The sequence below is a fragment of the Tachypleus tridentatus genome, chromosome 6 (assembly GCF_004210375.1).
Source record: "Tachypleus tridentatus isolate NWPU-2018 chromosome 6, ASM421037v1, whole genome shotgun sequence".
NCBI classification, from domain to species: Eukaryota; Metazoa; Arthropoda; class Merostomata; order Xiphosura; family Limulidae; genus Tachypleus; species Tachypleus tridentatus.
In genome coordinates this window covers 117633401-117659840 of record NC_134830.1, presented here as the reverse complement: position 1 = coordinate 117659840, position 26440 = coordinate 117633401, and the positions used below count along the sequence as shown (strand labels likewise).

General features: G+C 33.8%; 1 protein-coding gene across 4 annotated transcripts in view; it reads left to right on the top strand.

Moving 5' to 3' along the window:
* The first annotated feature begins 5150 nt into the window (after positions 1–5150).
* Positions 5151–26440, top strand: part of pkaap (A-kinase anchoring protein pkaap) — a 45889-nt gene continuing 24599 nt past the window's right edge. The window contains exons 1-5 of one of the 4 annotated variants that reach the window (XM_076507230.1): positions 5162–5240; positions 5946–6020; positions 10186–10329; positions 14846–15033; positions 17562–17982. In XM_076507230.1, coding sequence (XP_076363345.1) covers positions 5975–6020; positions 10186–10329; positions 14846–15033; positions 17562–17982 — 799 coding nt within the window. In that variant the 5' untranslated portion in view covers positions 5162–5240; positions 5946–5974. Of the gene's footprint in view, positions 6021–10185; positions 10330–14845; positions 15034–17561; positions 17983–26440 lie in introns of all 4 variants that reach the window. The other 3 variants (XM_076507229.1, XR_013029563.1, XM_076507231.1) reach the window with 3 other exon arrangements.

Here is a 26440-nt window from a genome sequence, read left to right as displayed (position 1 = left end):
ATCGAAAGTTACTTCCAAAGAAACTTTATGGGAGTGTATTAGAGATGTTCGGAGTAAAATCCCAAATGATACTTTGATAAATATGTTGTAACAAAGCTTGAAAGACTGTCTGTAGTTATTAGAACAGAAGGGGGACACACAGAATATTAACTGTTTGCTAAACTCAAGCACTTCCACCGAGTTTTTTTTTGTACTAAATATGTGTGTGTTTTCTTACAGCAAAGCCACATCGGGTTATGTGTTGAGTCTACCAAGGGGAACCGAAACACTGATTGGAGCATTGTAAATCTGTAGACTTACCGCTGTACCAATGGGAAACTACTAAATATGAAGATTAATAACATTTTGATGTTTCACTTGTGATTTATCTTCCACTTTTCTTTGAAAGTAGTCTGAAATATAATTTTTGACTTTGTCTTAACACTTTTGTACAATAATGTGTACATATTGATATCACATAATAAGTTAAAATGGAAAATAAAATTATTCTTGAAATATACTGATACCGAACATGAAGTAAAAATGGCATAATAAAATTAATCTGAACGAGGAATTCTTACAGTATTTTATTCTATAATCATTTATTGTCAATTAAGAAACTTTTAAGGAAATCAAAGTTCTGTTATACTCATTTAAAAATAGCTGTGATTGTAATTCGAATGGGTGATCTGATTGGTTTATGTAATACTCATTTTTTCGAGTTTAAAAAAAATGGTTAGTTTATCACCTAGAGATAGTAGGTATAATCTATCTTGTTTGAAAGATGAATATAAACTATTTTTATTCCACCAATGAATTTTTGTCCAAATAAAAGTCTTAGGAGGTTTTAATACTACTACTGATAACTTGGATGGGAACTGATACTTTATTTTTTAATGATAAAAAAGGGCTTAAAGCGTTTCTGAACTGCATTTGTTTGTTTGAATTTCGCTACTCGAGGGCTATCTGTGCTAGCCGTTCCTAATTTAGCAGAGTAAGACAAGAGGGAAGGCAGCTAGTCATCATCACCCACCGCCAACTCTTGGGCTACTCTTTTACCATCGAATAGTGGGATTGACCGTCACATTATAACGCCCCCAAGGCTGAAAGGGCGAGCATGTTTGGGGCGACGGGGATGCGAACCCGCGACCCTCAGATTACGAGTCGCACGCCTTAATACGCTTGGCCATGCCGGGCCTTCTGAACTGCAATAAGCTTACAGCTCGTCCCACTTTCTTTAAATCCATATTGAAGAAGTTTACAAATACATTCCAAGTACTTATGTTCCCTGATTCGATCATGAACCATATTTTTATTAGAGTTTGTTACAGAATAAATTTCACATTCCTTTGTTGTGTTTTCAATAACAATAAATTCTTTTCTCTGACTAATGTAAATATTTGTCATTAGCATAAGAAGACAAGGCTAAACTTTAATATTAGTCTTAAAGTACTTATAAAAAAGACCCTAATGTAAGAAAAGAGACAACAAGCAAACGTTACTTGTATTTTCTTGTCTCATACTTCTCTTAAAAGAAATGGTTGAAGTTGAAACAGACACACGGACTACATAAGTATATTTTTATACGTTGCACCAAATGCCCTAAAAATATTAATTCCAAAGCCACGCATTTTGAGTATTTCCTCACATAGTAATGATTTTGGTGGGTAAATGCTTTTTCAAGAGCTAAATTTCCAGTAGCGAAACATCATTATTTTGGTTTGCAAGATTTAGCATATCATGCATAACAAACATATCATTATAAATTTGCAGAGCAAGCCTGGCTTTTGTGGATCAATTGACTCATAAAAGGTTCATTCTGTATATAACCAGTATGTAGAAGTAAGTGATAGTGATCGTCAATTTTGTAAATCCGTCAAATTTCTCTCTCTCTCTTTTTTTTTAGTTAGTAATTGTATTAGAACTTTTTAAAGATGTACTCAACACATACCGGGCTTGGTGATAAGGCATTCGTTTCGTAACCTGAGAGTCACGAGATCGAATTCCCCTTCACCGAACATCCTTAAACATTTTATATGGTTATTTAAAAACTCTGTAAAAATTGTTGGGTTGCAAAAATTACCTGCCGATCCCAAATCCGATGGGACTAAGATCGAAATGGATAAACAAACAAAAACAACAATATTTTCTTGTCTCCAATGATTCATCACACTATTCAAAATTAGAACTGTCTACCTTAGACCAGAATTTTAGTAATAACTCAACTGTCGGACCATTAGTTTCAAAAACTAATCTGATTACCTAAACTTACCTAATTAGATAAGTTATTTGTTGATTCCGTTAAGCTGACAAGATCTTCTTTTGGGGTTTTTAAGAGATTATATCAGGAAGAAACGGTAAACGAAATTAACGGTTGTTTCTTTGAAGACTTACCAATTCTTCCAAATATAATATCTTACATAATTCCAAAAAAGATATTGTCAACGTAACAGAATTAACAAATAACTTATCTAATTTGGTTTCATTGTAATGCCTCTTCTTTGGCCATTTCAAGTATAGTCCTTCTTATTTGGATGAAAAGATCGAAAATATCAAATAAACCGAACTGACGTATCAAATCTGTAATAAGGTTAACTACAAGACATCTCTGTTTACCTGAAAATATACGATCTACTTCTGTATTCCATGTTACATTGAAATCTCCAGCTAAACACATCAAATCATTCGTTTGTAATTCATTCAAATCCTTCTTAGCATAATCTAAATAACAATATGCTTTTTCATTACCTTGTGGTAATAAATATTAAATACATGTAAATTTGTATCTTTCGGTTTTATCAGTACATGCAAAAGAATTAGCTTTATACTAAAAAATAAATATTATTTCTTTCTTGAATTACTTATGTAAACCTACGAATACATTGTATCCATACTACTGTATAGCATGGGAATGAATTCTATTGTAATTCTACTTATTTCATATTAAAAATTGTATTTCGATATGAACGTTAGTTTCTTGCAATTCAGTAATTTCTTCATCGTGGAGCATAATTCAATTTTTAAACACACAGTTATTAATTTCTGTAGAACAGTTTCTAATATTTTGTATAGCAAAGACTGATATAATATGTAGAAGGAAACTTAAGATATGAATTTGACATTATTAATAAATGTAACTTCAACTAAATTTGTCAATTTTTCATTTTAATCTTTTAGATAAGTAATATAATCTCTCTCTTCTATTTACACTTTTTTCATATTTTTAGTAACAAGATATTCTCTCGCTTTTATTATTTGGAGTATTAAATCTGTTATATTTCCTGTATATTTAATTAAGAGCTAGTTATAACTTTTTATACGATTCTTTACCTTTCTTTTCAAAATAGAAATTTTTATTTTAATACTGGTTCTTCTAAATTTAACTGCCACTCTCTATATCAAAATATTTTAAACCATTATGATTATGGCCCGGCATGGCCAAGCGTGTTAAGGCGTGCGACTCGTAATGCTCGTCCTCCCAGCCGTGGGGGCGTTATATTGTGACGGTAAATCCCACTATTCGTTGGTAAAAGAGTTGCCCAAGAGTTGGCGGTGGGTGGTGATGACTAGCTGCCTTCCCTCTAGTCTTACACTGCTAAATTAGGGACGGCTAGCATAGATAGCCCTCGAGTAGCTTTGTGCGAAATTCAAAAACAAACAAACAAACCATTATCATTTTCCTTTAAATCACTACACAGATGTACTTTGATATCTTGATTGTGTTCTATAATTAATTCGGTTGACAATCTTGAGGATTCGTGTGTTTCACACTCACTATACATTCTTGTTTAATATTATCTTTTTTGTATGAACTACATTTTACTTATCAGTCCTCACTTTTCCTTCTGAATCGGTTGTTTCATTTAACTCTTTGCTATTATCATTATGTGGGTTATTTCTTTCCCTTTTTCGAACGCTTTCTTATTCGGTCACATCAGGAAGATGTATTCGATTTTCTTGTTCGGAATTATAATTTTCTAATTAAGATGGCTTTATTTTCTTAATAACACATTTTTTTCTCGGTTGTTTCTGTTTTTTTTTCTGGTCCAGTATTAACAAGATCTTGTCCACTTTCCACTAGATGTTTATTTAAAACATTTACATTTTCTTTTTTCTGGCTAAATGTGTGTTTTCTTATAGAAATGCTGAGCCCACCGAGGACAACAGGGGGACTTCTGGCTAACTGACTGTCTTTGTTTAAATAATCAAACAGTAATTAACCAGGTAATTGAATAACAAAATAAGTACAACAACTTTCACCAAATATTAATTCACTATTTATTCAAATGAATACTTTGCTTTTACTGACGCATCACAACTAGCTAATTGCTTACTCGAATCTATATTTGTGCCATTTTTCTCGATATTTCGAAGATCTTATCATTAAATCATCATTACCAGTGGCTACATTTAACTAAGAGCTATATTAAAACATTTGAATTATGAATTACAACAGTTGTATTAATCTGAACATTCAAAAGAACAACGTAGCAGACGGTATATCAAGGTCTCTAATCCCCTACAACAGACAACTAAACAATCAGAATTAGATATATTTCCATACTTGTTAATACGATATACAATAAATGCTTAAATAATTAAGTTATCAGCACATACCATGTTATCAGACAAAGTGTTCCTACACATTTATAACTCTAAAAAAAAATAAAAACGAAGCTTGTTTGTTTGTTTTTAATTTTGCACAAAGCTACTTGAGGGCAATCTTATGCTAGCCGTCCCTAATTTAGCAGTGTAAGACTAGAGGAATGGCAGCTAGTCATCACCACCCACCGCCAACTCTTGGGCTACTCTTTTGCCAATAAATAGTGGGATTGACCGTGACATTATAACGCCCCACGACTGAAAGGGCGAGCATGTTTGGTACAACCGGGTTTCGAACCCGCGACCCTCAGATTACGAGTCGAACGCCTTAACCCACCTGGCCATGCCGGGCCAAAAACCGAAGAACTTGACAAGTCTGCATCTGAGCTTCACTTGCTTAAAATTTTTACACCTGATAGACAAATTTCTATTTTCTATCTAACCACACCAACAACCAAAGAAATTTGAACACTTTCTTCAGTCAAAAGAAACTAAGCCCAAAACTGAAAACTTTTTATTGGAAAACTTTGTAGTTTATTTTTGTACGTATAGATGTTAGGGTGACACCTATCGATTCAAAGATGTGAAATTCATTGTACATTGATAACCTGTGCCATAGTTTAATTAAAAGGGTGAACCCTAAGAATGATATGCGCAAAGTTAGTTAGTGTTTTCAAAATAATCTTAACAAAACCTAAAAGTTTAAAATATATAAATTATTATTTGAGAAAAGTATACTAAACAAAGTTGTATAGTTAGATTAGGGGGAAAACGAATATTGTATTCGTAGGCTTAGTGTAATAATTTGTGTTGAGCAAAAAAGGGGTGTGTGTGTATCGTATCGTACTGCTGTGCTGGTTAGTTTTGCAAAATGTCATTCCGATTAATGAAATGGAAGAAGTTATGACTAGCTTTATTAGTTTGGATTTACGTAACTACGTTTTACATCATGTAACGAGGGAAAAATTCCAGGGAGTCGTTTCTGAGTGCACATAAAACGTCGTTACTATTATAAGTTCTAATACTAAATGTAGTGTTATTGTTAGAAGTATTAGTTATGCCTAGTTCATGTTTATGAAAACTGTAAACTGAAGGTAGTTTTGTTGGAGGAACAAAAAGAAAAGGAACATATAATATTTAGGGAAAAATTACTTGTAATGTTGATGTTTGTAGATTGACCAAGTAATTCCAGTTTTTGTTTGAAATGTTGCTATATTTTCTTTTATTGTAGAGTATTGACATCACGAAAAGTAATAAAGCTATACCATGCGTAAACTGTAATAAGCTGTAAACATAAAGAAGCCCAAAAGCTAATTATAAATATCTTTTGGCAGTAGTTAATTTAATTATAATTGTTTGTATAGTATTAAATTCTGGAAACTGAAACCACAGGATGCCACTTTTCAACTTAAAACGGAAATTTACTGAACTTTTGGAAGGTAGGTGAATTTGAAACTACTTAATTACAATATTATTCACATTTACTATGACTCGGGGCTATGTAGATCTGAATGTTTTGACCTGTTATGTTTTGCTAGTGTCTCTCTCCATTTCTTAACTTTCATTAGACAATAGTCTGTCCACCTGTAATTCTGTTGTATTTTCATAGTATAAAATGTAATTTTTACTTGTATTCTTGTGTGTGCATTTTAATGCCAAGTACATATATATTTTAAAGAAAAAATGTAATCATGGATTATAGGAAAATATAGGGTTTACTCTAGGGCAATGCTGTTGTCTACCTATTTTAGTTTTTTGATGGATTTGGAAGAAAGTAATTCATAATTGCAACATATTATATAGCCTACTTGAGTAGTTTAATAATATTTAAGAAATGAACAGTTAGTTTATCAGCTAATAGGTAACTGGTTATATTAGTAATTTTATCACTATTAAATTTCTTTCTTTCATAAAAATAAACAACTATTTGAAACTAAAATTTCTGTTTATTCTAACTGCCCAAGTTATCAAAATATTGCTGTTATCATGCTTGAATAATCCAAGGTTGTTGAAGGTAATTGATTAGTGTCATGACTCGCATAAATAATTAATTAGAATTATTGTTTCTGGTTATTACTGTTTTTTAATTAGTTCAGCTATCCAAACCTTGCAAATAATTGGTTACTTGAATTGATTGAGTCCAATGATTAATCAGTTAGTAACTTCTGCTAATAAGCAAACTCTAGCTATTTGTATCTACATATCATTAAAAACAACCATAAGTATGGTAATGAGTAAAATGTACATCTACCACATTCCTCTAAGATGTATAATTTACTTTTGTTCTTTAATTAATAATGTATTCCAGCTATACATGTAAAGTTTTATAAAAAATCTTGCTAGTGAATCTGTGAAGAAATGTAATAATGCATCAACCATATTATAACTGTTATATCTAGTATCCATCCACAAAGCTAATTTCTCAATACCAGAGCTCATCAAAGTGACTTGTATGATAATAGATCTTGTAGGGGTTGAAACACTGTTTATATTATCAGTTACTATAACAACAAAACTACATTAGCCAACTCTGGTTGATGAACACTAACTTTAATGTACAGTTTTCAGCTTGTTAAGAAATGGTTTTATTCCTTGTTGCAAGTCTGTAGTATTTTGTATAATAACCTAATAATTGAAATTGGTGCTTGTGATGAAGGAATAAGGTATTCGTTGTCCAATGATAAACATTTCTGGAGATTTAATTAATTGCCTGTGAGGAGAGATTATGCCAGTTATTTTCAGTTTATATAATTTGTCATGCAAATAATCAGTTAATCACAATTAGTGTTACTCACTGTTTTTGATTATTCTAACCATTTATTAAGCAAAATTATGATAAAAGCAGTTGTTACAAAGATGATTAATTAATCATATTAGTGGTTTCTATTATTATTGGTTTTGATCGTTCCAACAATGAATTAAGCAAAATTATGATTAAATCTATTGTTACAAAGTAATCAACTGATTGGCTCTAGGATTACTGATTATAGCTATTTTTGATTATTTCAACCATCCAAATAATTGAATTACTGTCATAAAATTTGTTTGCTTTGTCTTTTTTTTTATGGCAAATTGTTGAAGCTGTCTGCATTGTCACTAATGTTTGACTGCTGTCAACCAGTTTTTTTGTTTTTTTTCAGTTGTTGGCAAACTGCAGATTAGAAGGTTGGTAGTGGATACTGCAAATCTGTTTTTGTGTTGTTTTTGGACTACTGACGAGAGGGAAGGCAACTGACTGACAGTGCCTTCTGCTTATGATTATAGCTATTTTTGATTATTTCAACCATCCAAATAATTGAAATACTGTCATAAAATTTGTTTGCTTTGTCTTTTTTTTTATGGCAAATTGTTGAAGCTGTCTGCATTGTCACTAATGTTTGACTGCTGTCAACCAGTTTTTTGTTTTTTTTTCAGTTGTTGGCAAACTGCAGATTAGAAGGTTGGTAGTGGATACTGCAAATCTATTTTTGTGTTGTTTTTAAACTACTGACGAGAGGGAAGGCAACTGACTGACAGTGCCTTCTACTAATCTTTTTTTTTTCTTGAATGCATTGTGGTTGTAGGAGTGGTATATGCTGCTGGCCAAAATTTTAAGACCAATGAACATAAAGAAAAAATATTCATTTTGCATTGTTAGACTCAACCACTTATTTGAGTATAGCTTTGAAAGATGAAAATAAGAAAAGATAAAGTAAAAATAAAAACATTTTTAGTACTTAATAGGGAAAATGTGAACACAATGAAAATTAGCCTAAATACTAGCTGGTAAAAAGTTTAAGACCTACCAAAAAGAAGTCCTAAACAGGGTAAGAAATGTCCAACAAGATGCCTCAGTAGTAGGTTGCATGGCTGTCATTACGAATTACTGCAAACATGCACTTTGGCATGGGCAATAGAAGCACTTGCAGAAGGCTGGTTGGAATGTTATTCCAAGTAGTGAAGATGTCTTCATGAAGATCATGCACTGTTTGGAATTGACGTCCATTTCTGTAGATCATCCACCCCCAAACATTTTCAGTGGGGTTCAGTTCGGGCAAACATGCTGAATGGTCCAAAAGAATCATGTTATTTGCTATGAAAAAGTCCTTTGTCCTGCAGGCATTTTGGATTGCAACATTATTTTTCTGAAAGATCTAGTCATTTTCACACAAGTGAGGACCTTCAGTCTATAAGGATGCTCTCTCCAACATACCAATGTATCCAGCTGCTGTTTGATGCTCATGTATAACGTGTAGCTCCATTGTTCTATTGAAGGAGAAAGCACCCGAGATCATGATGGAACCTCCTCTACTGTGTCATCTAGAAAATGTCTCAGGTGGGATACCCTTATCGTGCTAGTAAAGTTGGAAGCCATCTGGACCATTCAGGTCATATTTTTCTCATCAGAGAACAAAACCTTCATCCACTTTCAATATCCCATGTTTGGTGCTTCTCAGCAAAGTTTAACCGAACTGTTTTGTGGTGTGGAAAGGTGGTGTGGTCTTTGAAGATGTCTACGGTTTTTAAAGTATTTTTCTCGTAGATGTCGTCTTATTGTTCTTGAGTTGCATTCTGCGTCCGTAAGGGTCTTAATGTGGTTCGATGATCAGCTGGCATCTTGCTGGACAACCTGTCAACTCCTCTTGCTCAATGTTGACAAAATTTTCTGGGGCCGACCCCAGAAATTATTGTTCCATGTCCCTCAGGGTCCTTTAAGAAATTTGCAACAGCAGTCTTACTACACCCAATCTCGCCAGCGATGGCATGTTGAAAGAGCCCTTGCTTTTGCAGATCAACAGTTCTACAACGTTCAATCTCTGTCAACTTTTTAGCCTTTGCCATGTTTTTTACCCAATGTAACACAGGAGATGTCAGTGGGAGATGTTTACAACCCTAATGCTTGAACACAAATGACTAACTTTTGTTATGTGTTTACTGATTAATGCTTTGTTTTAGTATGGTCTTAAATGTTTGACCAGCTAGTATTTAGGCTAATTTCATAGTGTTCATATTTTCCCAATTAAATGCTAAACAAGTTTGTTTATTTTCCCTCTTCTAATTGTCATCTTTCAAAGCTTTACTCAAATAAGTGGTTGAGTCTAACAAGGCAAAATGTGTATTTTTTCTTTATGTTCATTGACCCAGCAGTGTATGATTTGATTAATTAAATGTAATCAATTGATAGGGCTTATCATCAATTAGCAAATACCAATAATTGTCCAGCTCTAATACGTACCCATATACAACAATTTTTAGAAATATGCATTTCTTTTAGTTAGCAGTAACCAAGTTTTGTATAGTACATAATTAAAATATTTACATTAAACTATACTCTCAAAAATAGATGTGTAAGATATGAACTATCCTTACTACATATAAAAAGCAGTGCAAAGATTAAAAGATTTGATTTTCAAAAATGTAGACCACATGAACACTTTTATGAAGAAAATTGGTGATTTTGTTAGACATTGCAACCTGGTCATTAAGACATTTTAACTGGTTTTGTGTTTATATTCTGTCTTTATTGAAGCATTTTTTCCCCCGAGTAAAACTTTTAATTGTACCTTATAGTGTACCAGTGTTCTTGAGGATATTTACAGTTTTAAAAATTTTTCTTCCTTCCAGAGAAACCATCACAAAAAGAGCTTTCAGTTGGATCAGCAGAAAGCTCGGCACGAGTGGTTCCCAATGGAGAACTCTTGGCAGATGATGATTTCTGTGGGTTAGAAGGTCTTCCTGTGAATCCTGAATCAGCACTGCTTGCTGCAGGTATGTTATCTTTTGCATTATGTAATTTGCATTACTGTTTTATGTATATCTGATTTGACAAAATGACAGCTTTATAAATTCAGTTTGACTTGTACATGATGTAGAGAATTGTTTGGAAGTGAATGTCTGCTGAGAGAATAAAATATGACTAAATAAACACAGAAGATATATATATTTACACAGTCAAACATATAACATCATGTAATTAGTATAATTACAATGTATGTGACAGAATATGTAGTTAAGGAAAACGTGTATGAAATTTCCCTTACTCTTGTATATAATTTATTTTGTTCCTACATGTTTTGAATGATTGAAAATGATTAGTTTTACCATGTGGAACAAACGTTACTAATACAATCTGTTAAAATGTTAGGTGAAATTCGTACAACACTAACCAAATTTTGCTTTGTCACAAGTTTCAGTTTTCTTTATTGTATATAATATAGTTTACTGGGTTTTTTTGAGCTAGTTATCTTTGTTTTCTGTTCACTGCTGCTTGTTAATTTCTGTGGGATAAATATTGATTATTAGTAAATAGTAAGTTATTTTCCAAGTACCTCTGTTACTTCACCCAATTATTACAAAATAATAAATCTGTGAATGTGTTTTTTCTTTACTGATTGGTATCTTTTTTTTTCTAGAAGTAACAGATATAGGTATTTTTGTGGGACAGAGGTAAGTCTTTGTATTTACAAGGATATAATTAGGGGTTCGATTTCCCTTTGGTGACACAGCAGATCCTCTTTTGTGGCTTTGCTATAACAAAACACACATTCTTCCTTGTTTGTTCCTGTAACTTTTCCATTAAAAAGGTAGTCATTATTTAACAGCATTTCTTATCATTTAGACTTGTGTTGGATAAATGTTTTCAAGTTCCTCCCTATAAACATATATTTTGGTATACTCCCCATACTCTGTGTAACCAATTTATGTATATTTTACTGTTCTATGTTAATTGTTGTCACGATATTGCTTATTATCAGTAATATTTGTGTGGTACTTTCAATACTTTTTAATTGTTGAATTTCTATTTTTCTACTTCTATAGCCATAGTTGTGTGGCTTCCTTATCCACTATCTGCAGCCTCCTTGAGGGTGTGCCCCACAGTTCGAACTACTTGAAATTTACTAGTGTTATTTTCCTTAAACCTTGTTTTGTAGAAGACATGCAGTATTTATTCTTTGATACAGGTTCAGTTTTTCATTAAAAATCATGAGAAGAAATGTAGTTTTAAATATTAGGAAATTGTTTCTCTTCAACCAGAAAGTAAATTATTTAGGTTATAAAATATGTTATTGTGTAGTAGAAGCATTCTGCTTACTTATCAACTTGTGGTAATTCATAACTGTTAAAGATTAAAACTCCATGAATAGTGTTTTGGTTTCCTCAGACCAGTGTCTGTATTGTAGGAATTCATGTTTAACTTCTGATCAAAACAATTTGTCTTGCAGATCAGAACTAAACATTAACCCAGTTATTAATGTAGTTAATGTACTATTCTGACTAGGTTTATGCTTTGCCATAACATAAAAACTCAACAGTCAGAATATGTTGATGTATCAGTTGGATGACCTTGTTGTTTACTATACATTATACTGCACTGTTACAAAATGCATGTTGGAAAACAAAAGTGGAGAGTCTTACAAGAATGAAATACAAAGGTGAACTTTTTTTTTTGACTGGTGTAGTAACCAACTATTTACATAAATGTATTGCAAGAATGATGTAGGACATCAGCCTAAACTGCAATCATTATATCTGTATACATCTCATATGTAGAGTTGGACAATTAATGGAAGTTTACTGATTTGATTAATAGATAAAATTGAACTATTTAGTTATTATATCAAAAAAGCTAAAAGAAACATACAGCATGCACAATTATATTTTGATATCCTTTTATGTGACTTTGTGCTTAGTAATAAACAACAGCAGTTTGGTAGTTGGATAATTGGAATAATCAAACACTGCAAACTGATTTTGATTAATTGGTTGTTTCTGTGAGTTCTATTCTAAACAGTTAGCCTTTTTGCAACAGACTCGGTATACTGTACGTGAGTTCATCTACACATTTGCACATATGAGATATTGTACCATAACTTTTGATGTGTATCTTCACAAAAGTTGGTACACATCATTAAAGTTTACATGTGGTATGTATAACAAAAATAAGATTTGTTTAATGAAAGATTTGTTTGTGAGTCTTCTGTTACTGGTCACAGTGCAAGGTGTTTTCATGTTGTGATTTGAAAATCTATTCTTCCTTCCCAAAACCTCTATTATTTGCAAAATCTGTGAAGTTTCCTAAATACATTTTAAATGTTTGTTTTCTATAATCTATGTGGGGTCTGTCACTTTGCCAATCTCATGAACATCACAAAGAAATTATGAATTAAATATAAATTATGCTTTTTTCATTCTATAATGACTGCAGATTATAACACAAATACAAGTGTTTACTCTAAATAGCTTAAGTCATATAACATTATACATTTAAATGTGTTTATTTATTTTTTCTTGTATATCACTTGCAATGATGTGGTGCACATCCAATCAGGTCACATACCCAAAAATATAAAACTAACCTTTATATTGGAGAAACAAGAAGAAAAATGGAAACCAGATTTAAAGAACATAAAAAGTCACCTTCACACATTTTCAATAACTGCAAGTCTAATAAACACAACATAACCATAGAAAACACTCAAATATTAAATAAAGAAACATAAACAAATGCAAAATTAAAGAAGCCTTACTTATACAACAACTTAAACCCAAAATAAACCAATACAAAGGAACACCTGTATACCTATATTAAAAATAAAATAAATAATATAAAGTTATATATTCAAACATCTAACACCACCCTCTACATTCTGACACTCAGTTACACAACCCCTTTGAAACATGTGGTCAGCTTCCAGTCAGTTACCTCTCTCTTTCTTTGTGAACCTTACGATGACGTTGTTTGTCAAAATGTTGTTCGCTCCTCTATGTAAAATATTTTCTCAACCCGAACAAACCGTTTTTACATATAAAACTGACCTTTAGTCTTCCCTGTCTTGACTGTATTTTAGTGGACTGGTATTTTGTAATATAGTCACATTTCAATTATTATACATTATATATGTGTATATAGATTATTGCTGTTTAGAAATAAATTTTTAATATTGTATTTTTAAAATATAAAACAATCAATCAAGAAATAAAGCAAACGATTATCTCTTCTTGCTATGACATTTGTACTTGGATACTGCTGGATATGGATTGCTAAGCCTTTTGGAACTTCACACATGGAGGATATCGAACAAAATATTTTTTAGATTTTATATATACAGTTGAATAATCAAGAATCATAAATAACTACAATGATACCCTAGAATTCCTCTAATATATTAACCTTAGTAACTAAGATGTTTTTAGGCTTAAAAAATGTTATTTCAAGCGAACTAAAAACACACCCTATGTTATATCATTTTTAAAGATTAAAATGAAGGGGAAAACCTTTGAGCACATTCTAAGCTGTTAGTTGGTTCTTTGCATGTCAAACTGTAGTGAGAGTATATAAGGGACTATTTAAAAAAAATGGAAAGAGTTGAACAGGGCCACCATGTATGATTCAGTACATAGGGCATATCTCAACAAAATAAATAGATGAGGTTCTTAATTTATATTGTAGCTTGATAATATTAGTAATTTGTGTTTTTAATTTGTACAAAAGTATATAGACTTAGTATTTTGATATTACAAACATTTAATTTAGAACACTACTGCATTCAGCTTCCCACATGACATAAAAAAAATCTGTATTTAGGTATGTTCTTTTAATATTCACTTTTAAATTAAGAAATTCTCTCTAATATTAAAATTTTGAATTACAATCTACAATTTGTTTCCAAACTTACTGACATAAGTTCATGAAATATTAGTTCAAACAGTTTTTGAATGCAAGTCAACAAACACGAGGACATGACCTTTGACCTGTGATCCAACACAAAATGGTTAAGCTGAACAAACTTGAATTGTTCAGAAACAGTAATGTAAAAACAAAAATTTTGACTAGTTGATTATATTTATGATATTAGTTAATTTGATTATACTTTTGATTAATCTATTGTTAATGTAATTGAAAATGGTGATAAGAAAAACTAATTTCAATTGATTGTTGGAATAATCAAAAACACTAATAATCAGAAAAATAATTTTTGTGGTATTTATCAATTAAATTGTAATTTTGGCCTAATGATGATTATTTTACATCACACTAACTTATATAAATACTGCTGTAAGTAATTGATCATATGCTAGCATTTTTACCTACTCCTCTGCTTCAACTGTGTGGTCATCTAAAGAAACTAGAGTATTCAAAGGAAATTAAGTCTTTAGATCTTAACTTGATTTGGCATATCTCCAGCTGTGTTACATGTATTTACACTTACCAAATGAGGCCCGTATCATGCTTAATCTAATAATATAAAGAAAACAAAATTAAAGTAATAATTTTCTCTTGCAGCAGAAGCTAGCTTTAAGCCTAACACTACCATGAGAACAAAGTCAAGACTCTCTCAGACCTTACAAGAGGTGCTTCATGACAACAGTGCACTTGCATATTTTATTCAATACATGGAAGCCAGAGGGGCCAAGCAGTTAATTAAGTTCTGGTTAGAAGCTGAAACTTTTCATTCCTGTGCTCTCATGAGGGTAAGCTCTGCAAGTTCTCTATAGCAATCATGCCTGTATTTTCTACATTATCACTGACAACACAATTCTCTCTTCATCACGGAATGTTAAAAGAGTCTTTGGTTGTTTGATCAAAAAAACAAGTGTGAAAAAGAGTTTAACTGTTACAGTGCATGTTATTATGGATAGCTCTAAAAACATTGTAAGGTAAACATTAAATTAAATTATGTTGTGTTAATATATGTATAACATTAATTTTTGTGACATTTTATTTTATGATAGCCTTAATGATTATTGTAGAACAAACATGAAATCAAGTTATAAAGTATATGTTAATATATGCACTTGCAGACAACCACAGTGTAAGTTTTGCTGCACAAACCTTTACCAAATTAATAAAATGAAAGTGGTGAACATATGGTTTTCAAACTTCTAGCTCTGAAAGAGACTTTAGAAACTATAGAAATCATCAAAGGAAATGATCTTCCACTAAACCATGATAATGGCTCCAGCAAAATTAGCCATATTTGGCAAGATCTATTTACCATTCTTCATTGTTATCACATTTAATTCTTGTCTTTAACTATATCCTAACTTCTTTATTGTTAACATACCTGAAGAAATGTCAGTACTTTGTCAAAGCGTGTGTGTGTGTGTGTGTGTGTGTACAGTGTAGGTAATGCAACATACAGTTTGACATATATGTTTAAAATGTAGTAACTAGTGCAATTTATACTAATAGTGTAGTTAACAGCTTAATGTAGAAGATGACAGTGTATTCACTACATCAAATAAGTTATTTTGTCATGGACCCATTAAAATTTTTTTTTTTTTTTTCATTTACACAGCCTACCAATAAGTAAACACACATTGAGAATACAGATTAACCACCTTTCTGAGTTCTTATATAAATCATCCATTTCACAAATAAATTTATAGCTTGGTAATGGAAAAATAAAAACAGCCAATTCATGAACTGACAGATTCTTGGTGATGTATCATATTTTCATGAAGTTGCTAAGTTTGATGACAGGAAGATGGTCAGTAGTGAGAACTTGACAGGTCACTTGCAGTATCTGCTATCCATAGTGAATTAGGTGACAATGCAGTTCTGTTCATATTAGGAAAAACTGTTTCTTCTCAGTCCAGGAGCCAAAAGCCAAGACAATAAACTTTTTATACTGCAGAGAGATGTATGGGAAAACTGACCATATCAGAGGGCTGTCACTGTTGCAGGAGAATTTTTTTACAAGTGTAACTTAATACCAATAGAAATTAATTTCATGGCATGGACTACAGCAATCGAGTACCAATGGATGTTATCTTCATAGTATGAATTACAGTAGTAGAGTAGCTATTAATGGATGTTACCTTCATAGCATGGACTATATAGTAGTAGAGTAGCTACCAATGGATGTTATCTTCATAGTATGAATTACAGTAGTAGAGTAGCTACCAATGGAGGTTTTCTTCATAGCATGGACTACAGCAGCTACTAATGAATATTATTTTCATAGCATGGACTACAGCAGTAGAGTAGTAAGGTGAAAGCTGCTTTCCACTCCCAGCAATATTGCATATTGATAATGGTGGGTATCAAAGATGTTTTTACATTATCCTGCCTTTATTGGACATTTGTCTTCTTACAAGATGATGACAACTTAAAAGATGGTCACTGCATTCTTTGAGCGAGATCTTTAACTGTCTTTGCCAGTGACTAACTTATCATACTAAATGGTGTTTTTGTGCATCATGAGACTCATCTGGCACATTGATGAAATTGTAATTTGAAGTTCAAGGAATTACCATTCTTTCCTGACAAGGCCAATCATCAGATGTGAACCTCATCAAGCATTTGTGGATCACTTTCAGTCACTCTCTGTAAAAGTATCTCCAACATCAAATTTCTGGAGCATCCTCATGCCAATTCTTCATCATGAGTGGAATGTAATCCAATAGATGTAGATTTTACATCTTGTAAATAGAATGCATAACCATACTTTTGCTTTAAATATTGCACATGGCATATCCATTAACTGCTAATGATAGTCAAACTTTTTGGTTTGTTTGTTTATTTATAAAATGGTATTCTGTCTGAAATGGGCATCTGTTTACTTAGTGATAGGCCTCACATTTCATTTTAACATAATTAATTGTATCATATTCTTTGTTTTTACTGCCAAGGAACACTGATAAACTGTATATTTCCTTGGAGAAGGTTTAAAAAACAAACTTACTTTTGTGAAAATCTAATTCTACTAAAAACACAATTGTAAATATTTGTACAATATAAAATCTGACCTTACCTGTAACATCAAAGGTTTTACATTGAATAGAAAAGTTCTGTATTCAGTCAGCTTTAAAATGCTTGTTATTGGTCTAAATATTAGCTAAAAGATGCTCTTAAACTGGCACTAGAAAGCAGTATCAAGTGACTCAACTTTTTTTTATGTGGCTATTTTGTAAACTTATGTAATAATGAGAGTATACAGATATATTTTTGTTTAATACTGTGTAGGTTTAAGGCATACCTGTATATTATTTTTCAGAGACAAGATGAAAACACAGTGTATTCTCCATGTGAGAAAGTAAAAAGTGCATCTACGAACATCTCGGGGTGCAATTCTGTCACAGTTCAGCCTTGTGTCTTCCATTCTAATAGTGATAAAGGATTACCAGTTAGTTCCTGTCAAGTTGCCAGCTGTGATTTGGACTCTAGAAGTCCACGACAACTTCAGATTTCAGAAGATGGTGCATCTGAATTAGAAAGAACTAGTAAAACCATTGAAATTACAAATTCACATTCAGTTACTTATGATGTAAATACTAGTGTAAGTGTTGAATGTAGTAATATTGAAGGTAAGCAAACTGTTTTAAGTTGTGAGGATCAAGACCCTAGCCCTAGCAGGTGTTGCCACAATACACCACATCCTAGGCCAGATGCAGTGAAGAGGGAACGAAGGAAAAATAGTGAGTATGCTATAGAAAATGTACCAGCTTCTCTTGCAATAACAGTACAATAATATAGTATTGGAGACTTTGGCTACTGTATGTAAATTGATCTTTAATCTTTGATAAAGACTATTAAATAGAGAATGTTTTGGGCAAGAAAAGATATATATTAACCAAAATATGAAGTTATTTTGAAAATATTAAAATCTGTGGAAAAACAATTACTTTTATAATCTGGTCTGTTTTGTTAACCACTTGAAAAATGAAGAGTTAGGGAGATCTAATTGAGGTGTTTAAGATTGTAAAGGAAACTGATTGTGTTGATGCATTTATATTTTCGCACTTAACAGTGAGAACAGTACTGGGGAATATCATCAGTTAAGCCAGTTTTATTTTTCTAACAGGGTGGTTTGTTTTTGGAATGGGTAGCCTTTAGATATTGAAGTTTAAGAAAAAGCTTTTATAAATATATGAATGATAAGGGCTGACTTTAAGACCATTTGTTTATTTAATTTAGATTATGGAATATGTGGTCCCAAAACATTTTTGAATGTTATTTTTCTTGAGGCTATAATTAAAAGGCTTGACTCTTGTGTTTACTTTATAAGCATATGGCCAAACCATGTGAATTAATTTTGATTTGCAGTTTTGTGTTATGCGACTGATAGGTTTTAAATTTGAGTCATTTGTATGACATGGGAAGCATGCATGTTATGTGCAATAGGTGTATGTACAGCTTTCGATACAAAACCATAACATAAAAAAGGCATAGTGATAAGGCTGTGAATGAAAAGAAAAACAGTAAATAAATTACAAAGCAATGCACTTGCAAATAAAATTTTTGTATATAACTGAAATCCTTATATTATGTGCACCATAATCAATTTTTCAATGAAATAGGGCCTTACTCTAATACTTTTGTGGGAAAAATGAGTTAATTATTTACTTGTTAGTAGTACAGTAAAACCTGTCTAAGCTGGAAACTGCATATGGTGGAAACTTGTACAAGCTAGAAATGTCAAAATTTTGCAGCATTATCTTAAGATTTCTCTTACAAAAGGCCCTCTATATGGTGGAACCTGCGTAACATGTCCAGAAAACTATCTTTCACCTACCTCATCTGTCAACAAGTAGGATTAGAACCTGAGTAAGGTGGAAAAATGTTTTTGATTAAATATTAATTTCTGATTTAATTAACAATTTCTTTAAATATTAATAAATTCTTGTTCAGTTAATAATTTGTTTAAATATTAATAAATTATTGGACATTTTGTTACAGTAAGTATTGGTTAAATATATTCATTTTTCTGCCGTCATTATTCTGGAGGTTGCTATTTGAAAGAATGATTGATTGCACTTTTGGTTGCATTTGCTGATTGAAAACTAGAGAAACCATGAGTAATAGGTAAAAGTGAAAATCTGCACTGTTTTAAAAATTTAAGGAAGAATCAACTTCCTGTGGAATGGAAAGCAAATATTAACACGTGGATGACAAGTGCTATATTTGAGGAATTTTTGAACAAATTATACAAAAGAATGGAACAAGAAAATAGGAATAATCTACTTTTCCTAGATAATGCAACTTGTCATCCAAATGTTTGTTTTAGTATTTCTACCTCCATGTACCACATCAGTTCTACAGCTACTAGATAATGGAATTATACAGTGAATAAAATTGAAATACAGAAAACTGATGCTTCAGCATATTATTACAAACATGGACAACTGTAAGAGAGTATTTAAAATGATCATGAAAAGTGACATGCTAGATGCAGTTGCATTTTTAAGTCACTCAATCAAATGCGTAAAAGGTGAATGCGTAATAAAGTGCTTTTGAAACTGTGGATTTATTTTTGATAATGGTGGAGATTGTGGAGAAGTTTTTTATGACTATTCTAGTGAAATTCAAACTCTGAGAAAATTGAGGATGACTCTGTGAACGCGGAAAGTTTTGTGAACGTTAACAAGAATGTTTTAACAGAAACTGATGAAATTGATTTAAAATCTATAATGTAATTGCAAGGTGGTAACTGTGTGAGAGATTCAGAAGAACAAAATGGAAAAGACAGTGAGGAAATAGAAATTTGTACTTCACCGCAAGTGTTGTTATATTAACGCTATTAAATTGTATGCAAAAATGAAGGGGGAAAATGAACTTGAAGAAAAGGCAATAGAAATAGTATTTTCTTTTAACCACATGAGAAAGTCCATTAAAAAAAATGAAACTGTTGAAACTGGACACTTTCTTCAAATAAATGATTGAGATTTTGTGTACTTGTGTGTATTTTGAATGTCTATTTTTGTTCTTATTCTAATAAATATAACAAACAGTATAATAACTATTCACAAACGTCTTACTTCTCTTGAGTCAACCAAGTATAAAGTTCCACTCAAAAATTATAGACATAGTGAACATGCATTTCCTTAATCATATAAGCCAGAAAACCTGCTTAAGCTGGAAACTTTACTCAGTCCTCCGTGTGATTCCGCCTCAGATAGGTTTTACTGTATATAATATGGTAGTAATAATAATTTTTTTACTTTGTTTCTTATGGATAGCAGTAAAATTTGTAGCAATGACCTTGTGTATTAGTTTTAGGTTTTACTGTATATAATATGGTAGTAATAATAATTTTTTTACTTTGTTTCTTATGGATAGCAGTAAAATTTGTAGTAATGACCTTGTGTATTAGCAGTGGTTTGTGTACAAAAAATATGTATATTAAAAAAAGGAAAAAAAACTTTAAACACCATTTTAATTATATTTGAGACTCCCACATTATCACATAATAGGCTACATTTACCTGAAATCACTTTTATATATATGTGTGCAAAATGCATGTGTACTTTTGTTACACAAAACTATACACACTCGCAAAGTATTGCAAATTAATTAATAGTTGCATTGCTTGAAATGTATTTAATCAAATTAACAAATGCTTTACTTTCATATATATTAAGGCTTTCCCCAGCATTGACATTCCTTTCTCCAAGCTATGCTTTCAAACTTTTCTTTAGACATGTTAATTTGGCACAATTGTAATGAAATTTACCTGAGATTTTTACAGGCATTATTTAAGGAACAGAAATTGGCCAGATAAAGTAAAGAGAAAGCTGGTTGATTTCATAATTTTCTGTCTGCATGTTGTTATGCATGTATTTGGAAGTGCATTTTACCTATTAAAAGAGAGATACAACAGTTGTATGCAACTAAGGATGTATTATAAGAGAGAGAGAGAAAAACATCAATAAGAGTCTAGATATTTGTTGAGACTTCATTTATTATGTTTATTTAATATGTACTTAGAACATGGTATAAGTAGTTATAGTGTGAGCCTTCCAGGTGTCTCATTGGAGTGGCACTAAATTAAACTTGTGAAATGTTACCACAAATTGTAAAGCTTTATTGGCAAGAACTTCCTGCTATTTGTTGAAACCTTCTTGTTAGTAAAAGAAAAAGTGTGCCTTATCGTGTGCTGTATTTAAGGTATTGTTAAAATGTGTTGTGTGATGGTACGGAAAGATATCTGATGGTGGTTGGCTTTGGAACTGGTCGTCTTTGGATGTGAGTTTAAAGGACAGCTTGTTACAAACCATTTGAATGATAAGGGTTAATATTTAGTGATTTTAGTATTTGGTTTATATTAATTGATAGGATGACTGAGATGAAACAGATGGTTACTTGTTGTCCTTTAATGTGATCTTATAAATGACTGTATGCTAGTATGAAAAGATGTTATGGTGAATGTATGAATGGCTGTATGACAGCATAGCAAAAGTGTCTGTTACAAATCTGTATATCACTTGGAATAACATTGTACATTATAGAAATGAGTTCCTGACAACCATTATTATGTCTTGCTGGTCTAGTTAGGCTTGCCCCTCGGTGTGGATTCCTGTACGTGGTGAGGGGACCTCCCAGGGAAGGTTCTGTTCTTTCAGTTTACCTCCTCTGGGATCTAAACATCCACCCACATGTTTGCTGTGCGTGGCACCCCGTGAAGGGGAGGAGAGGATCCTGGTGGTTGAGGGGTTCAACCCTAAAACACCACTTTGGCCTTGAATTCTTAAAGACGGGTGGCCTTTAGGTGGTCCCCCTTGGGTCATTCGGCTGGTCCACTTGCGCTAGAGTCAACCAAGTACCAGTGTTGGAAGTTCTCAACGGGTATTGTGGACATTGTGCCTGATGCTGGTGTTAGGGTATAGTGCTCACGAAGCCCTGGCTTTGCTGCAATGTCCTTGTATGACATTGTAGTGCATTCCCTCATAAGGCTCCATGGTGGGTGGGGTGAGTGGATATCGAAATTTTCCTTTTTTCCTATGGATCCTCCTACAAAAAATTTAAATAAAATAGTGAAAACACAGTCAATAGGTAGGCGACCACGTCTTGAAGACTCTGAGCAGCAATCTTCAACACCTGTAACACACGTACCTGATTTTCTTGTATTACATTCTCTTTCAGAAAAACCTTTAGGGCAATTGCTCCCCTTTTTCATTCAGAAGGGACTAGAGGGTTTTCCTGGTTCTCCAAAGTCAGTAAAGAAGCTTTGATCTGGAGACATATTGGTTGAAACATCTACATCCCAACACAGTGAACTTCTCTTGAATTCAAAGGCATTTGGGGATGTGCCTAATGAGGTTACTTCTCATGCTACTTTGAATTCATCATGAGGATTTATTGTTGAGAGGGATTTGAAGAACGTCCCTGAGTCGTAGATTCTTGCTGGTCTCTCCACTCAAAGAGTTTCTGCAGTGAGGCACATCTCCACTCGCAAAGATGGAGTTACGTTACTGACAAATATCCTCGTTTTGACATTTACATCACTATGTGCACCTGCCACCATCAAGGCAGGTTATCTAATTTGCAGGGTATGGCCGTACATTCCAAACCCTCTCCGATGTTTCCAATGTTAGAGGTTTGGCCACTCAAAGATGTCATGTCATGGTTCCCTGACATGTGCTTGTTGTGGTGGCAAGGACCACGATACCTATGAGTGTCACACGGACCCACATTGTGTCAACTGCAATGGTTCTCACCCTTCCTACTTTTGTCATTGCCCAAAATGGTTGGAGGAAAAAGAAGTGCAGCATTTGAAAACGACTCATAACATTAGTTATCCTGAGGCTCAGAAATTTCTGTCTGTCACTCCATCTCAGACGTATGCTGCTGCACTTCATTCCACAACTACAGTGGGAGTGCATACAGATCTCTCTCTGCCTTCAAGAGAATTGTTTTCAAGCAAATGAAAAGCCTTTTGACCTCCATGGTTAAAAAGTTTGAATTGACTTCTGCTCCTGTCTCTCTTCCTCCCATACATTCCAACAAACTTCAAGATCCACATCCTTTGGTTTCAAATACAGGCATTTCTTGTGATACATATTTTTCTCTCACCCTAAGATGCAAAACAATCATTTGTTCACGTCCTCAGTCACTGTAATCCCCTTCCAACAACAAAGACCTGCCCAATCGACCCAGGGCAGGATCCATGGTGGTCGATAGACCTCCTCCGAATAAGGACAGTTAGGAAGAAAGACGTAGTCGTAAACAGAAAGGTTCTCCAGCCACCTCACCTACCCTTCATTAAAAATGGCCACCTTGATACAATGGAACTGTCGAGGTTTACATTTTAATCTGGATGATATCAGAACACGAATTGCTTCCTACTATCCTGTATGTCTTTCCTTACAAGAAACATGTCTAAAACCTGCCTATACAGTCACCATTTGGCAGTTTTCTCTGTACAGAAATGAAAGGCTGTGTGATGGACGAGTACATGGAGGGGTGGCACTGTTGGTTGATCAGCATGTGCCCACCCTGTCTTTGCCACTCAACACACCCTTGGAAGCCATAGCCATCTGTGTTTCCTTGGGTCATACTAACACTGTTTGTTCTCTCTACCTGTCTCCTGGAGAGACATATGATCAATCAGACCTTGATGTTCTCATTGAACAGTTGCTGTCTCCCTTTCTAATCCTGGGGGACTTTAATGGACATCGTTTCCTCTGGGGAAGTGCTGTTATTGATAGGAGGAGTTGCTCTATAGAGCATATGCTCTCTGATCACAATATTTCTCTTTTCAATACTGGTTCTTCCACTTATTTTCACGCACCTAGTCAGTCCTTTACCACTATTGATCTCTCAGTTTGCTCTCATTCTTTCTTCTCCCATTTTTCATGGAGGGTTGACAGTAATCAACTAGGCAGTGATCATTTTCCTATCCTTTTGAGAGAGACTGGCCGTGGTCGATGCCACCCTATCCGCGTGCCCTGGTGGAAGCTGGATCAGGCAAACTGGTCCACTTTCACTGCTCTCACAGAACTTGATCCTGCCATCGTGAATCAGCCATCAATAGACGACTGTGTGGAAGCGGTAACTGATTGTATTATACAAGCAGCTGCTCAGTGTATTCCTAAAACCTCGACACATTTTCCATGATATCCTCCTCTGTGGTTGAATCCTGCTTGCCACTTGGCACGGAAGGCTCAAAAACGGGCCTGGTATACTTTCTATAGATATCTCACACTTTTGAACCACATCGTGTTCCTTTAATCGCCCCTTTACACTGGTAGAACTGAAGCTTGCTCTTCAACAGTCTGGCAGTACATCAGTCATATCAAATGATATTCATTATGAAATGCTGCACTATCTCTCTTTTGCTATTATTCTGGTTGTATTTAACCAAATCTGGTAGGAGAATGTCTTTCCTGATGCTTGGTGCCATGCTATTGTACTCCTCCCTTTTTTTAAGCTTAGGAAGAATCTCAAAATTCATTCGAACTACCGTCCAATTGCTTTGGCGAGCTGTCTCTGTAAGACCTTAGAGAGTATGGTTAATGCTCATCTTGTTTGGTCTCTTGAATCAAACAACCTCCTCTCGCTCACCCAGTTGGGGGTTCCGACGACAGCACTCCACCATGGACCACCTAATTCGACTTTGAACATCGATCAGAGAAGCCTTTCTCAAACACCAACATCTTGTATCAATATTCTTCGACATTGAGAAGGCTTATGACACAACATGGAGGTATGGCATTTTGTGAGACCTCCACATATATGGGTTACGTGGCCATTTACCCATGTTTATTAAAATTTTTATAATGGACAGGAGACTACAAGTTTGTGTGGGTTTGACACTTTCCTGTTCTTTTGTACAGGAACTTGGGGTCCCTGAGGGCTGTGTTTTGAGTGTCACACTTTTCAGTATAAAGATAAATGCCATCACTGAACAACTCCCTCTCACTGTTGCGAATGGGCTCTATGTCGATGACTTTCACATCTTGTGTCAGTCGTCGAACATGAGATATATTGAGTGGCAACTACAAACTGCCTCAATCGTGTACTGAAGTTGACTACGGGGGAACGGCATTAATTTTTCTCTCTCTAAAACTGTTTGCATGCACTTTTGCCACCAACAGGGTATTCACGCTGATCCTGAACTCTGTATCATTGTAGTTTCGCCGCCAGTGGTCCCTGAGACCAAGTCCTTGGGGCTTATCTTTGACTGTAAGCTGACCTTTATACCACACGTAAAGCAGCTATGGGTCAAATACACAAGAGCACTGAACATCCTCCGTGTCCTCTCTACTGCCAGTTGGGGAGCGGATCGATGTTCTATGTTAAAGATATATTTGCTCTTATTCAATCAATGGTCTATGGCTCTGCTAGACCCTTGGCCTTAAAGATGCTGGACCCCATTCATCATCAAGGACTTTGACTCTGCACTGGGGCTTTCTGCACCTCCCCAGTTCAAAGCTTATATGTAGAATTTTATGAACCTTCTCTGCGCCTTTGCAATTTGCAACTGTCTTTACTATATTCTTCAAAACTTCTTTCTTTACCAAAGCATCCTACCTGGGGATGTGTTTTCTTTCCTCAGTGAGCCATACTTTGTCAGAACAGACGATCTGCCATTGCTCCTTTTGGCCTATGCATCCAGGCACAATTGGATGAATTGGGTCTGTCCTTGGATAACATTGCAGAATCCACTGGTTAGCTCATTACAGCCCTCAAATGTGACCTTTCTTTAAGCCATCTGAAAAAGGCAGATACTCCCGATTGGAAGTACCGTCTTTTATTTACTGAACATTTTTCCGAACAATCATTCCATTCCAATTTATACGAATGGTTCCAAATCAGGTAATTCTGTTGGCTCTGCCGTGGTTTGTTGCTGTTCGGTGGTTGCGCGCAGAATCCTCTCTACAGCTTCTGTGTTCACTGCTGAACTGTACGCCATATCTCTTGCGCTGGATCATATTGAAGCTAAGCAGTACTCCAACTGCACTATTTATGCTGACTCGCTTAGTTCTCTACTGGCCCTGGAATCGCTTCAAGTCAGTTCACACCCTGTTCTCGCTGATATTCAAAATCGACTGGCCCATTTCTCATTAACATCTACTTCTATCCAGTTTTTCTGGATACCAGGCCATGTTGGTATTTGCGGGAACGAGCTTGCAGACATGACAGCTAAGTCTATCT